General features: G+C 45.2%; 1 protein-coding gene across 1 annotated transcript in view; it reads left to right on the top strand.

Annotated features, from left to right (window-relative positions):
• Positions 1-14216, top strand: part of LOC149361177 (monocarboxylate transporter 14-like) — a 100759-nt gene extending 86543 nt beyond the window's left edge. The window contains exon 5 of the mRNA XM_089569460.1: positions 13088-14216. Within this exon, the coding sequence (XP_089425586.1) occupies positions 13088-13434 (347 nt within the window). The 3' untranslated portion in view covers positions 13435-14216. The remainder of the gene's footprint in view (positions 1-13087) is intronic.
• The last annotated feature ends 1944 nt before the right edge of the window (positions 14217-16160 follow it).

Below are 16160 nucleotides of genomic sequence, written 5' to 3' on the forward strand. Positions count from 1 at the left end.
GGCGCAACGGCGAATGGGTGCCGGTGTGGATCCGATGGGTGAGAGCCGACGTGCGGTCCAAACGGTGGTAGGTAAAGTCAGATGCGGAACGAAGCTTATTTAGCAGAGCCAGGAGCTGGGTCTTTTCCGACGGCACAAGACTGGCGTCGAATGGGAGAGGGCAAGAGTCATCTTCCCAGGTGTCGCAGACGACGACTGAGGCAAAAGGCTGTATGCATCCTAGTCATTTGCCGTGAAGAGGCTAGAAGGGGCGCAAGAAAGGATTCGTGACGGGCAAGGCGCTGCAGCCAGCTGCGAGAGTTAGCATAGTTATGGCATAGACAATACTATTCGTAGTTATACTCGCGAGGAATTTGCTGGTGCCCGGCTTACTCAGTCTTGTATTGATCACATTGCTGTAAGATGCCCAACATTAGACTTAGCGGCTGCAGTGATACGAGAAAAAGTGGCAGATCATTATTTTCAGGCTCTTTGTTTGGTCAACAGCGAACCTGTAACACCAATGTCAACTTTACGTACAATAACCATTCTAGACGACCGACGTGTAAATGGCCTGATCCAAAACTTTGACTGGGAAAGCTTAACAATACATCATCACACAGATGCATATGATTTACTTGTTAAGAAATTCAACGAAATTTACTCATGCTCCACGAGAGAGGTGAAGCAAAAACTAAGAAACCCTGAAAAGAAGTGGATAACAAATGACATGTTGGCGTTATCGTTTGAAAAAAGCAAGCTTTGGCAACTTTGTAAGAGTAGTCCATCCGACACTGAGTTACAGAAGTTGTATCGTACAGTTCGGAATAAACTTACATCAAAGTTAAGATTAGGAAAGCGGCGGTTTTACTCTGCTGAGTTTGTAAAATGCCGCGGTAATATGAAAAAAACGTGGGGACTTCTTTATGACATAATGGGTAAAACTAAGAACAAAAATCTAGATACTGAATTAACCCGTACCTTTGGCAGTGAAAGTAATCAATCTACGGCGGACTCGTTCAGCGAACAGTTTGCTACATCTGTGAAGGAATTAAAAGCGCAACCTAAAGTGCCTCCGGCTCCATACTATGGTCCAAACGTACCAAACTCTGCGTACTTACCGACGGTTGATGACACTGAGTTATGGAATAATCTTCAGGTCCTCCCACTGAGCAAACCTCCCAGATACGATAAGATCAGACTACGAGATCTAAGAAATAATTACAGCAAAATAAAAATTGTGCTCCTGCATATTCTTAACGGTTGCTTCTCAACAGGGGAAATACCACAAGGTATGAAAATATCCGTTATACGGCCCATCTATAAGTCGGGCAAAAAAACTGATAAGAGGAACTACCTACCAATCGCTATATTGCCTACCATTACTATTTTAATGGAGAAGATCGTATATCAGAGCATGTTGTCGTTTTGTGACCGATTTGATATCCTAAATGGCACACAGTATGGTTTCCGGCGCGAGACTAGTACTGTAGATCTTCTAGAAGATTGTTGTGACAAAATTAACATGCATATAGATAGAAATGAGATTGTCCTTGGATTGTTTTTAGACTTAACCAAAGCTTTCGACACAGTGGACCACGGCATTCTGTTGCAGAAATTAGAGAACATTGGATTTCGCGGACCTTACCTCATGTTTTTCTCAAACCACCTTTCAAATCGTGTTCAGGTTGTGCGAGTCAAAGATAATTTCAGCGACTTCAAACCTCTTCTATATGGCGTGCCACAAGGCTCCGTTTTAGGACCTTTCCTTTTCAATATTTATGTAAATGACTTGGCATACCTTAGACTGAATTCGGTACTTTACCAGTACGCTGATGACACAGCGCTCCTTGTTCCGAATGAGTCGTACAACAGGGCTGCAGAGCTGCTACAAACGGATGCTAAAAAAGTGTGTGATTGGTTTTCAGGTAACCAGATTTACATTAACAAGCAGAAAACGGCTCTGGTTTGTTTTAGAAATCCGCACAAAAAGGTCATATTAAAGGAATCTGTTATTGTGCACGGTACTTTCTGCCCTAGATGTCAATGTGTTTCACTGCCCTTGTCTGAAAGAGTGAAATATCTAGGCATTCATCTCGACGCCAACATGTCTTGGTCTGCTCATGTTGAGCATCTCATCAAACGACTCCGTGTTACTTCTATGCACCTTTACAGAATGAAATTCAATACTTCTGTTAGGTTGCGTCAGCTTGTGTTTAAGGCTATAGGAGAGTCTATATTAAGGTATGGTGTCACTGTTTATGGCTCATGTGCGTTGTCTAGAAGGAACCAAATCGATAGATTACTACACAGAATTTCCGCAAACATTTTGTATGGCACGTCTAAGGTGACCTTAGATAGTGTTGAAAGAATGATTGCAGCTGATGTGTACTTCATTAAAGATTTATTTACACATGTAGTAATTAGTAGAAACTACTTTTCTAATAACTTTAAGCTTCCTGTGAACAAACCTAAAATGCTAAGAAAAGTAGAGCCGTTTAAACTTCCCAAGATATATACACACTATGGAAAAAGGTGCCGAATGTTCTACATCCCCTTCCTTTTTAACCAGCTTCCAACAAAAATACTATCATTGCAGACTATCAAAGAGGTCAAATCACAAGTAAAATCCTGGCTAGTTACGTCTAGAACCTTAAAAACGGTACACTGACATCATGGCTCGAAACACTCAGATCTTGTTGATATGTGTTATGAAGCACGGGTGCTTTTTTTGTTGTTGTTGTTGCATCCTCATAATCTATGTATTTAACCTACTTTTTCAGTGTGTACAAGTGTGATTGTTGTTCCTATCAATATATGTTTTTTTTCTTTTTTTTCTCTCTTTTATATTGCAAGCCATGTAATTTTGTCTGTACTGAGTCTGCACTTTGTTTGATTGCCATGGCCCGCCCACAAGCGCCCTGTCTTGCGCTTCCGCGGGCACACATACTTCCATGTGTAAATATGACAAAATAAATATGTATGTATGTATGTATGTAAAAAAACAGTTGATGTAGACTGTGGCTGTGGTCGACGGTAGCTGTGGCTGTGGTAGACGGTGGTATGGGTATGAAGGCTCGCCGCCATTTATGAATATTAACTAGAGAGTTACTAATTTGCATATATGGGAATTAACCACGGAGCTCCGAATGGTTTGCGGTTTGGTGGCCAACGCGAGCTCAGTTATACAAACGCACCAAGGGAAGCAGCACTATGCGCAATGCATTCATAGCACATAAGCATACTTAAGTGCCTCCGGTAGTTTTCTCACACTGAGCTCCATTCTCGTCACAATATTAAATATATATAAATACATATATTACCAAACAAACGGTTATAGCAACTGCTTCTTTTAAAGATGTAGTCCTCTTTTCTCGTTTTCACTGATTTACACACGTATTGCTAATTATCTCACAATGCAATTTGTTCTTTAGGGCCTCATGGTAAGGCATTATTCATCATCATCTTCTGCCTGACGACGCTCACTGCAGGACAAAGGCCTCTCCCAAACCTCTCTAATTAACGCTGTGCTGTGCCAGGTGCGGCCGCCTTATCACCGCAAACTTCTTTATCTTCAGATCTTCAGTTTTTCTGCGAGCTGATCGCTGAACTGGGTCTGAGTCCCATACGGCGGGTAAATTACCACTACAAAAATAAATAAATCAGTTCTCAATGAGTAGTACGGAATACTTCTTTGGAAGTTCCAGAGCCCTATGGTGACTATAGACCGTTTTCGGCGCGAGGAGGAAAATAGCCTCGAACCGGCGCTCGCGCGCCGCCGCTTCTGCTCCTCCTCTCCTCCTGGTTTGTGCGGGCGGCGAGGTACGCGCTGCGTGACGTTCGTGTCCTGCTGTCTTTTGCCCGAGAAAACAGATTTTACGTGTTTTGACGCTGCCTGTGAACATGAATCGAGACCCGAGGTGATCAGGATACCACTGCGCTGTTTTTGGTGGCACCAACAACTATCGCAAGCGGAAAAAACTATCCGCAGAGCCATGTGCACAGCATCAACAGCCGCGGCGTCAGTGCGGCTGCGACCTGTTCCATCTGCATCGCTTTCCGTCAGATAAAGACGAGCGATGTCTTTGGCTGGCTAGCGTTAACAGAGGATTTTGTGCCTCCTTGATGTCACAGGCTTTCTTCTCTAGCAAATAAAAAATAATGTGTGGCATCCGGACGTTTGGCCACTTCAGTCAGTGACAACACTTGGATGCCTGTACAGCTTGTGACCTGTAGACAAGTATGAAGGTCATCAAAATCATAGCAATGGGAGTAGATAGCTCAGATAAGAAGAAAAAAGACCTCTCCAAAGTTCTTGTTGCATGCTAAATATGACAGCAACTTATATCCGATATTACAGCACTGCCGAGTAAGCAATGTTGTTGCAGCAGTGTTGTTACCGCGAACAACCGGGCCTTGGCAGAAGCAGAGCGTGCTCACTGCACCAGTCGTCAAGATAACAAAGTCTGCAAAACTTGTGTGAAGACGCGTAGCGTGCTTAACGACGACCGCAAACGCGCTTGCTCACCAAAGCACAGTCGAGCTGCGGGTGGCGTGGCGAATTTCTACTGCAGCGTGGCAAATACTCATGCAACCTCTCATCTAACTTTCTCTGTTTAGTGCGGACATTTATTTAGGGCCGCAACACTTTTCTTTCGACGAGTGAAGAGTGGACACGTACGCGAAAAAAAGTGGCGAGGCAGCGCTCGCTCGGTGGTCAAGCCCCCAAGCAAGCAATTAACAGCGACATACGCGATGTCGATTAGCGTAGACAGTGTTTTCGTTCGGTGCCTGCACGCTCTGGCTTAGTAAACATTCTCGCACCTACCACCTAGACCTGCTCGTAGGCGAGCACTTATCTCGAAGTGATAACCAGCTGAAACGCAGAGAGGACACTAGGCATCAGACGCCTGAATCTGGCACGACGCGTATCTCGCTGAGAAGTGCACTGTAGTACCTGCCTGAAATGGTGAAGTGTATACGGGCCAGCTTTCACGAAAGAAATTCATCACCGTGAGGGGTCCAACAATATAGTTCGCGTCTGCGCACGTGAAGTGCGGCTAACGTAAACATTCATGAAGTGACTTTATTATGCTGGCGGTAATCGTAGTCCATCGAATTCAATCAGATAGCATAAAAGAAGCTTGGCGGCTGCCTGTGTCGCTTCTTCGACCGCCGTCGTAGATAGCAGTGCGACTGTTGCTGTGCACTAGAACAAACAAACTACTCGTAAACAAATTTTGTTTGCCTTCGTCGGAACGACGGTAGAAGTGCCTCCTGCCCCATAATCCCATGAAGTTCCGGCCATAACTAAACCAAACGGCGCCAGTCTTGCTCGAAAAGATTTTCCCGTCACCCAGGCGCTTTTCTGGCACACACGCACACACACAAAAAAAATCAGTAGCTCCGAAACGCCACTTTGCGACGCCGCCGTACTGCACCGCGGGCGCAGCACAAATGCGCGCGCGCATACCAGCATGGCGGTAGCGACACGAACAGAACATAGACGGCGCCACCTCCCCAAAATGGCGGCGCCCTAGATGAAATGGTCTATACTGCATACATGTATGCTTTTGAGACAGATTATCTCTTGATGGCACCTCTCGTAGTGTCGGTGAGGCAGTTGGGAGTAATATTTTAATATTTTTAGCGGTAGTCCAATTATAAGGAGAATCCTCCAATATAAAGAGCAGTAGATTTTAAATAATGGAATCATTACCCATTAGCATCCACTCAAGCGCAGCCATACGGCAAATTTACAAGGTCAGTTCACGTTACCCTAGGTTACGGGAGGGGTCAGGGCATCAACCTCGTATGCGTGAGGTGCTGTCGTCGATCTCCATTGCCTCCGTGTACGCCGCAGTTTCCGATCAGCTTTCACATTAATGAAATGTTTTCGAAATTGGTCTTTGACCACCCCATCCTTCCCATTTCCATTGTAGTCCTGTCTTGCACTTGGGGGAGATGGTAATGAGTAATTACTCCCTTAGTACTGTATATTTTTACAACAGAATGACATGCCATTCGGGTGCACTATGAGCTGCCGAATATATAAAACAAAAAAAAATATTACGTTCTATTTGAATGATTAGCTATGTCTCTATCGAAGAGTCTGAAACTCACTAATGAAGGCTCATTAAAGTGCGATACTTCAACAGAAAATACCGTACATTAAGAAGGACGCAAGAAACCTTTTGCAACGTGATAGCATTACCACAGGAACTACCTATCCCTACAGACCTTGTAAAGCGAACACTTATGCAGTGTATTGGGGGCGGGCAGAAAGATCGTGTTTATTAATTCATGCTTGCAACAGCAACCATTGGACATAAACTGATTACTATAACTTTGATTAGGCCAGCAGTGAACAGTGTCGGTGTGTCTTTTCAGTTTAATATAAACTCATTTCACAACCACATCACGAAGAAAAACGACCTAATCAGTTCAGCATGGATTTAAAATTCATGCTGAAACCTTGCTTCGCCGTGCATGCTTATTAAGCAATTAGTCACTTTTCTCAAACTAGACGATGAAATGCGGCCATCAAAGCGTATTATGGGGCATCGGCGAGTAGTGATGTTACGTACGCAGTGATGAAGCGCCTAGTCCGAAAAATGGGCTAACAAAGCTCACTGCGGGAAGGAGTGCCGGTAAAATGCACGGTGAAATTAGAGCTTTTCTACATGCTCAGTGTTATTTAGATAGGGAAACAAAAAGTTAATTGCATGCCTAAAGCACGCTAAGGGACCTAAAACACTGTTAATTGTTAGAGGCACTGCGGAGAGCTCCTCCATGCAATATTCACAGTGCACACGCTCGTCAGCATACGCAGGACACTCGGCAGGATATGTTCCACAGTTTCGCTCGAGCCGCAGTCGTCACAAAGCGGACTGTTCGTTTGTTCGAAATGGTATCGCAAACCGTTTTCATTTTCTTTTATTTTGCCTTTTCTGCACTGCTCTCCTTCCATCTTTTTCTCCGAAATTCCCTTCCCTGTGCAGAGTAGCATGCCAGCGATTTTTCAACGCCGGCTAAATTCTCTGCTTTTCATTAAAAGGTTTCTATCTCTATCTCCCAAACGAGACTGTTATTTTTCTTGTTTACAGTGCGGCATCCAAACTCTTTAACTATATATCTCGGAGAATAGGTTAAACCAGCCACTTGCGTTTTGAAATTTCTTCAAGTCTTCAAATTATATAAGTTCTAAGTCTTAGTCTATGAGCCATAAGACGTACTCTTAATAACTAAATCGTTTTCATCATGACCTTGAGTTTGCCTATTATATGCCTATGTCGTGAAACCACCCACAACTACTGCTTCCATTGCTACAACCGCCCATAGGAGTGACGATATCAGAGAACAATCTTGCTACATCTGTCGAGAAGCGTCGCCGTTTCCCTAAGAGGCGTGTGCATTTTTGCTCCGTCCAATGTAAAGGCGGGGTTCTAAGGCGGCTTTTGCGGCAAAGCGCACACCAAAATGAGTACACGTTTCAACGAACCACGGAAAGACTACCACCGTAGCTATCCTCTTACAGAGTCCAAACCCAGTGCATCGGCCACCCAACACTCTGTGGCGAGAGACTGCGAACTGCTTTGTTATAATTTCCTTCTTTTTTATTTTATTCTGAAACCTGAAAAATGTTCTAACAAGTTCAAACAGTTCAAAAACAGTTCAAACAATGTGTTTTCAATGACTGCTCCCTAGGTTCATTTGTACAGCGGACTCCTGCTACCCCGAATCATCCCGTTCCCATCACAAAGCGAAGGTGTTGAATATGCAAGTCCTCGGGTCATTAAGAAAGCACAAGAAAGTGTCTTGGCTGCTCATCAGCTCCCACATTGAGCAAAATGCTAGAAGTGAGACTGACGGCAGCAAAATGAGCGATGGAACTTCAGACCTCACGGCAGACGGAACGGAACATGTGCGCGCCAGGCGGCTAACACGACAATGACGAACGTTGAAGCTCTTTCAGCACGTGGGATCAAGGTCAACTGGTCGCGGGGGTACTAACCAACCTCTGCTAACCGCGCACCTGCGAAGGATGGAAGCAAAAATGCACTTAGAATGCATTTTTTCAGCGCAACAAACACAGGACGAAGAAGGAGAACACGCAGGGGAGCGTTCGTCCTGTGTTTGTTGCACTGAAAAAATGAATTCTACGTACCAAGACCAACTAGCTAGTCTTTCCACTTTAAAATTTACTGACACTTCACGCAGTCGTGCACCTTTTGTTTTCGGCAGGATGTCCAAAATTAGCTTTTTCGCTCTTATCGATTCGAGCGTTACACGCACCGGTGCTGTGGTTCAGAGTTTGGTTTGCAGTTTACGAAACAATACACGCATCCAGTTTTATGGTGGTGGCACTTCGGGTATTCTATAAACGACCGAGTATCAGATTCTGTATAAACACACCACCGAACGAACAGATGTGACCCATCCTGTTTTTTGGTATTAGGGTGACGGAAACTCGCGTGAGATAAAAGGACTATTGTTTCGCTCGTGAGGGGGAATAATGACGGCCCGTAGTGGCCAAAAACTGGTTCGCATTTTAAAGTTCATATCGGGCTTAGAGAAGGTGGAGAATTTTGCGATTAATTGTCATCGATAAAAGAATACAGGGGTAAATTTTTAACGCCTCTTGGACACTGAAGGTTCTTAAAGAAATACACTCGCCCGCAAAGATTAGATATACTCAACTGAGCACATTTGTACTTCTGAAGCGAGCAGCTGGAACACAACTAAGAGGCGTTACGTCACAAAACATTTTCGACTAAATAAGATAGCACCTACTTAATGAATGAAAAGGCTCCCCTTATTTAGGCTTAAGTAATCTGACACTGCAGGGTGACTCCTGGCTGATTTTTTATACGTGCGAAACAAAGCTCCTCTATATTCTTCTTTGAAGACTCCCCTCTACCAATATGGTGCAGAGAATCCCTTAACAGGATATATGAGCGGTATGCAATGTAAAACAAAAAGAACATGAATTCCCTACGAATTCTGTACACTGAAATATTTATTTCATTCACTCAAAAGAAGGAAATCGTTCGTGAATTTTTGCATTCTGAGAATCATTCATGAATTCATGTAATACAAGCGTTGTTTTTTTTAAACGCTAAGCAGTAGGCCAATCTCTTAGAGCACGCTTGAAAAAATGGAGAACTTATTGGTTCTGCGCCTGGACTCCTTCACTGCACGAATACTAACGCGGAATGCAAGTACTGTCCCCAGCGAAACCCCTACGCACTCATCTGGTTGAGCTACTCTTTTGTGCCGTCACTCAGGACGGGCGCTAAGCCATCAATGTCAGCTTCAAGAGAACCTTCGTTCATCGGTCAGGCTTGCTGAAGGGCCGAATTTCCGAGAGTGTTGAAGGCTTGGCTGCACTGCATGTTAGAGGCGCCATTCTGTAAGATAAAATGTTTCCTCGCTGTTCTGCTCTCGGCCGCCGCTGGAGAAAGTGTTCATACTTCCGCTTCGCCGGGGCCGAAGCTCTGGCCTCCTATCACTTCGTCCTGGCGTTATCGTGCCAATTGCTCCGTGAACCTGTTTTCGCCGCTTCTGACCTTTCTCTATCAACGACGTGGCCAACTCTTCTGTTTTTTTTTTTTTTTGCTGTTCATGTGGCGTACATACTGCTCTTTTGTCTCTTGGCTGCGTTTCCCTTTTTTACGCATTGCTTTTCTGCCACGACGTTGTCGCTTCGCAGTGATCGGCACAATTTACTAATTGATGGTCATTAAGAGTGACGGACAGAATTCCAAGATAAGGCAAGCGTAGCAGGGGGAAGACAGTTAGGTGGACGGATTAGATTAGAAATTTTGCGGGGTTAGGGTGGCCGTAGCGTGCAGAAGACAAGTTCAGTAGGAGAGATATGGGAGTGGCCTTTGCACTGCGGTGATCATAGTGAGGCTAGTGATGACGGAAGTAGAAGAGCCTCTTTGAAACATCCACAGCTTTGAAGTGAGAGCCGAGCTGTTTGAGAAGTAATACAGGCTCCCAGCTGCGCACCTAAAAAACGTAAGTTTAAACCCGGGTATTTGGAAAATTCCTTCCTCTATGCTATATATTGGAAAGTTTGTTAGAGATGTATATTAACGGCCGTACGATAAAAAATTCTCGGGCACACTGACTAGCAATCGAGCGAATATCGAGGAAGGCACATTCCCGTACGGCAATGGGCATTGATCCCGCATGCCGTCCCGGCTTCGCCACTCTGGGCTTTTCTCAGTTTTTGGTGCACAGTTATTATGAGGTAAACATACATCGAAGTATTCGTGCGGACTTTCGCGCGTGGCGTAATCCCTTCTTTTTATACAATTTTGTTAACTAGCACTTTGTCACACCCATGCCTTTATAAATTCTACTTGAAGGTCAGCGCCTTCTTTTTGACAACGTCCTTCTTCGTCACCGCTCCTTTCAGGCTGGCTGCCTCACAAAAACGAAATAAAGAGGGATAGGAAAAAAGTTTTAAATAAGTTAAAAGCAAGCTGGATACCTATTTATAATAAAAGACGTCGCTACGGGCATGCAACCGAAATTTCTGCTAAGGGTATGATAGGACCTAGACCCTTCTCTCTAATTGTTGACGCTGGTGCTACAGTCTATCTGCTGAGCGACGATCATTACCGCGAATCCTTCGCGGATGCTTGTGCGAAGTGCATGCCTGCTGTCACCCTCCACAACTACTTAGGGGAACAGATAACCAGCGTCGTATGATTTTTTGCCGAAATAACTCACGGCGAAGACATGACCGGTGTGCTGTTCCACAACACGACCAAAGGCACGTCTGTGCTCGGGCTCGACACCATCCGCAGCGTGGGCATAAACATAATCGGTTCAACGCCGAGCTGCAGCACTGTCACACAGGCAGACTAGTCTTCCTAGCCCTACGCCGAGCTCGGGGACCAGTTTTCGCACCTCTTCACGATGAATCACGGGCTTGTAAACAGCTATGTGCACCACATCCAGTGTCACTCGCCCGTGCCGCCGGTTTCTCCTCAAGTAATTTGCTTGCCCCGTACTCTACGAGGGCAGGTTTTCGAGGAACTGCTCCGTCTGCAGTCGCAGAGGTAATGCAACCCGTGAACGCGTTGGAATGGGTCTCCCCTATAGTGATCGTTAGCGGGAAAGATGGCTCGCTTCGGTATTGTGTGCCGCTAACCTAGATCGAGCACTGATTATCCTAGTGCGTCCTTCCCATCCTTACCTCACACTACGTCTGAACAGCAAGCAAGCTTGGCAGATGCTTAAGCCTGGCGCCAGATACGAGTATAACCTCATTTCGAAACCTGCAAAAACTTCCACTGGATAAGATGATGTTGTATACCGCCCAAGTTTCGGTTTCGTTTTCCCTATTGTCTGTGCTACCATCATCAGCACTACTCTCTCTTTTTTGGAGCCCACGTTAACTGCTGAAAACATGGCCAGAGATAAACAGCTGCGCCTGTTCGTTCCATCCGTCCGGAGAGCGGACACCACAGAATGGCGACCAGGCCTTCAGCGAAGTTCGCGTTCCAATAACCGTGCTTACGGAATCATTTATGTTAGAACGCTTTCGCCGTCCCCACCGTTCCTGCCTACTCCAAGCGGACCAGAAGTACATTGACAGCAACGGAAGCTGGTATTCGCGAATTTTTTTTAAGCCGTTGGAAGCGACGAGCTACTGGCCAGGCGTCGTACGACATGCTTCTAAACACCCTCTGTGTCGAAGGCCAACGTGCGTACCACTGCCTCGGAGCACCACAGCACCAACAATCTTTGGCAAAGCGTCAAGTAATGTGCTGACGAAGACCTCTCCAGTGCTGTTGCTGCTATCATGTGGTGTTCGGTTTCCGGACAGAGCGAGTAACATGTACAGATTACACCTCGGGGTAGACTCTTTATTTCCAGTACAGCGTATGGGTTCCAGAGAAGAGAGAGAAGTCCTAATGATGATAGTACAGGCCGCAGGGCAACGAAACCGAAACTTGGGTGGGGCACAGAAGACGGCACTTCACCGACAACGATTACGTGATCAAAATCGCGCTAAACTGCGGTGTCTTGCACGGTCCTAATATTGGCGAAGAAGTTTGAGACACCTTCCACGCCAGCAGACAGACGTGCACCCTCACACATAGTGGTCGAGCTTGTGGGCTTTGCCACGTTGGTCGCAGCTGGTTTGCTGTTGTCCGTCGCGGGCGGAACTAATGCTCTTAACCTGAACTCCAGCCATACCAAGCGACTCCACTAAATGTAATCTGGTGGTAACGGTAATGTTGCGGGAAGGCAGACGAAGAGTGTTTAGTTTGTGAACTTGCGCTCACAACAAAGAAAAATTCAGCGACAACCACACGCGCGTTTATCATATAGTCGTCGCGGATATGCAAGTTCCTGTGACGGTCGACAGCGTTTTCTTTACTCTTGACGCAAGATTGTGAAGCTCACCAATGCAGATTGTTACGAGCAGTCACGGGCTCATTAGTCTTGATGTGTGGTCCCGCTTATTATATCACTTGCAAAGAACGTCTAGGGGCCATTTCATCAGGAAATGGCGCTGTAAAAGAATAGCATGAGGTTACTAATACAATAAACAGATTTTTTCTTTATCATATTCCACAAAACATTATAAAGTATTCTAGAATTGTTTACGTATATTAAGTGACTGTACTCTTTTCCGTATGTACCCCTGTTTTATTTTCATACCCGCTGAATTAAACTCAGCTAATGCTGTATTATAGCGCTAGTTCAAAATTTCAATTCATTATTTACATAAATTCTCCGTATGTAATATGGTAGAAAAACAGCAGGAAAATGTGGTTCTTCACAGCACAAAATAAAGTGTACAAGGGTTGAGACGGAGGCCTCAATTTGCTTAGCCAACTTTTCAACAATAGGACTTGTCGAAAACGATCGAAGACAATTTCCCGTCTTGAAACGTTGGCTAAGCAGACTGAGGTTCGTCCTCAAAATCTTGTTCACTTTCTTTGGTGGCATATTTAATAAGCCTTTTGATATCGTCGATTCGGTTGGCGATTGCGCCATCTTGTCTATTGCTCCCACAGTTTCTCCCCGTTTCACCGTTTCTTCTTGATATTACATGTTAAGCTCTAATTAATTTTTCCAGGCTACTTCCGGGACCACTGGGGTTCGTACGATGCCGTCTTCCGCCTCTGCGGCCTGCTCCAGGCGTGCTGCTTCCTGATCTGGCTCGGCGTCGCAGTGGCGGGGAGACACCGCAAGAGGCGAAAGTGGTCACCACGGGACGAGCTTGACTGCGAGGACATGGAGGCCTGCAAGTTCGCCTATCTGCCCGGGGCAGCATTCGCCGCAGTGGATGTCGGCCGACTCCGTGACTCGAGGCTCGACGGGCAGGCAGCCCGGAGGCCTAGCACTCTCCCCGGAGTGGGTGACGACTGTTCCGGCGCCGTAGGGCTTTCCTACGGCGGGATTGACCGGGTCCGTCGCTTCTAAGTGCTCGACAGCCGACTTCGATTACCGTGTCATTTTGCTTCCTGTCATTTGCGTTTCGCAGCTGGAGTAGCGAAACATTCGTCACGCACGAGGAATCAGGGACGACAAGACAGACAACAACGTCAAATAGGTGCTCATCCTATAGGATATCCTGTGCATCGCAATAACGCATGCGAAGGTAACTTGAATTCCAGCACGCTCTGCAACAATGCTGCTCAAAGGGAAGCTGAAGTGTCTTTTTTTAGAATTTGAGGTTATTCAAGAATTCGAATCAATGAAGCCTCTAGGTGAAGGATTCAAAGTCTTTTCGTCCTATCATTTAATACACTGAAATAGTCGTAGATTAAAATCACGACGATATCCAGGCTTCTCTTCACTGCGTTGGAGAAAAAAGTGCTCTTTAAAAAGCCCTTTTTAAAAAACTGTCGGACATCTTCCGTGAAACGTCTGGTATATGCATCAGGATTACACCCTCAAACGCAACTTTGCGTCCGGAATCACAAAGTACTTGCACAAACAAGCCTCTCCTGGTTTGTGCCTTCCAGTGGTATTTTGCATGGGGCCACCTGTTTTTATTCGAAGAGTACGCCCTCATAAAATATTTCAACCCATTTTCTTGCTTCAAAACATGAAAGCAGCCCATATGTTCCTAATACGCAGTACTGAATCGATGCCTTTTAGTCACGATATATGCACGCACTGGAATGAGCTCAAAATCAGAATACTAGCTAAATATCCTGTATGAACAGAATTAGCAGAAATATCTCAGTTTTCCTGCAGCAACCTGGTTTGGGTATCTAGAAATAAACTGTGTAATGCTCACTGTTTGTCGGCCTTCGTGTATTGCAAGACAACTAGTGCAAGTTCGTCTCTACTGCCTCGTTTCTATCCTGAGCAACTGCTCTTCAGAATCGACCTACATTTATTTACGCATGCGCTTTTCGGCACACACTTACCGCGAATATACTTTTGTATTTGCAGTAGTAACGTGTTTGCAGTCATCTATTAGATTATCAGAACGAGGATATGAATCACGCGGACCAGGAAAAGTGCTCCGCAACGAGGAGCCAAGTAAATGAAAAGTACACACAAACAGAAGGAGCTTGTCATATTTTAGTGAAAAAAAAAATCTTCTTGAATGCAGTGAACATGTGTCGAAATTTCACATTGACTGCTTAAGCAGCAAAAGTCCGTTGACGCCTTTACAGCGAACTCATGAGGCATGAGTTCAAGGAACTCAATGCCCCAGTTCCAGTCATGGAACTGATTGTGCAAGAGTAAATATATGAGATTAATTAAAAAGCGAAGAAGAATTGTTTGTCCGCAATGTACTTGATAAATTCAAAAAATAGATCAATATAAATCAGTTAAGCACGAGAAGAGAGCAAACAGTGCACTGCCAACAAAGTGTTTTCACAAGAGTGTTTCTAAGCTAAGTTTATTAAAATGCTGGCAACATGACTATATTTTCTTCGAGAGAGGCCAGGCTTGTTACCTTAAGTACACAAGACGTGGCACACTTGTTTATGTTAGTGCTTATTCAAACACAAATAGATTTCGTATGCTCGAAATTATGAACATTATTGTCACAGTGTAAAATAACTACAGTATGTACTCGTACTAACGTTCAGAAACAGTCCTCATAATTAGGTGAAGCCCGCTGAAATTTCCTAATGGATACATTGTTCAGTGCACCATTGTTTTTCGCCTGTCAGCATAATGATCAGTAACAGGTAGCCTCCACGCCTAATTGGTAGACTGAAGCAGCGAAACAGTGCCGCTTAGGCCAGAGAACAATACTGAGATCAGAAAGATGAAGCAACCAAAGGTGTTCACGATGATGTAGCGTACAGCGACGCTGTAAAATGGAGGCGCTAAGATCGGCGTTCGCAGCCGGCGAAAGAAATAAATGACGTTGAACGGTGCGAGCTAGGAGCGCAAGCACGGCATGATGGACTGTTCGGTTCGAGAAGCCTGCCACGCTGGACCACTTGTTCTGGTGCTCCGGTGCGACCCCGTAAGTTCTCTACAATGTAACGAGACGCAGGAAAACCTTAACCGCGCAAAAAGTAGTCGAACTGCGGCAGTACAACTATAAAAAAAAAATTCCAGAGTCATGCATATGGTTTACGAAGTCTTAACGTCCCAAAGCGACTCAGCCTCACGGCTCCGGAAATTTCGACCACCTAGGGTTCTTTAATGTGCACGGACATCGCAGAGTACACGGGCCCCTAGAATTTCGCCTCCATCGAAATTCGACCGCCGCTGTCGGGATCGAACCAGCGTTTTTTGGCTTAGCAGCTGAGTGCCATGACGACTGAGCCACAGCGGTGGTTTTAGTAAAAGGACATCAATCAGTTTTAGTACAACAACAGTAAGTAAAGGCGCAACAAAAAATCAATAGCTTTATCCAGTTGCGTCTAACACTGCTAAAGTTATGGTTGATTTAATTACACCCCTAGTCGATCATGCTTCCATCGCAATGACAAGTACCGCTGTTACACAAGGATACTATTTAATCTTTGACAACGTGACCGGTGACCAACCTAATTCAAAAGTTATCTTTTTTTCCTACATCTGGAGTGTTAAGTAAAAAAAAAAGCCTAATATGTATACCAAGCTGCCCAAGCAGGTATCGCTCTCCATCCTAGCGGAACCGCACAGTGCCTTGGCTTTCTTAGTTCCTTCTGAGCCAGGAGCTTGGAGGAACTAGTCGCACTCGTTTG

The sequence above is a fragment of the Amblyomma mixtum genome, chromosome 2 (genome assembly GCF_055824585.1).
Source record: "Amblyomma mixtum isolate Tamu chromosome 2, ASM5582458v1, whole genome shotgun sequence".
Lineage (NCBI taxonomy): Eukaryota > Metazoa > Arthropoda > Arachnida > Ixodida > Ixodidae > Amblyomma > Amblyomma mixtum.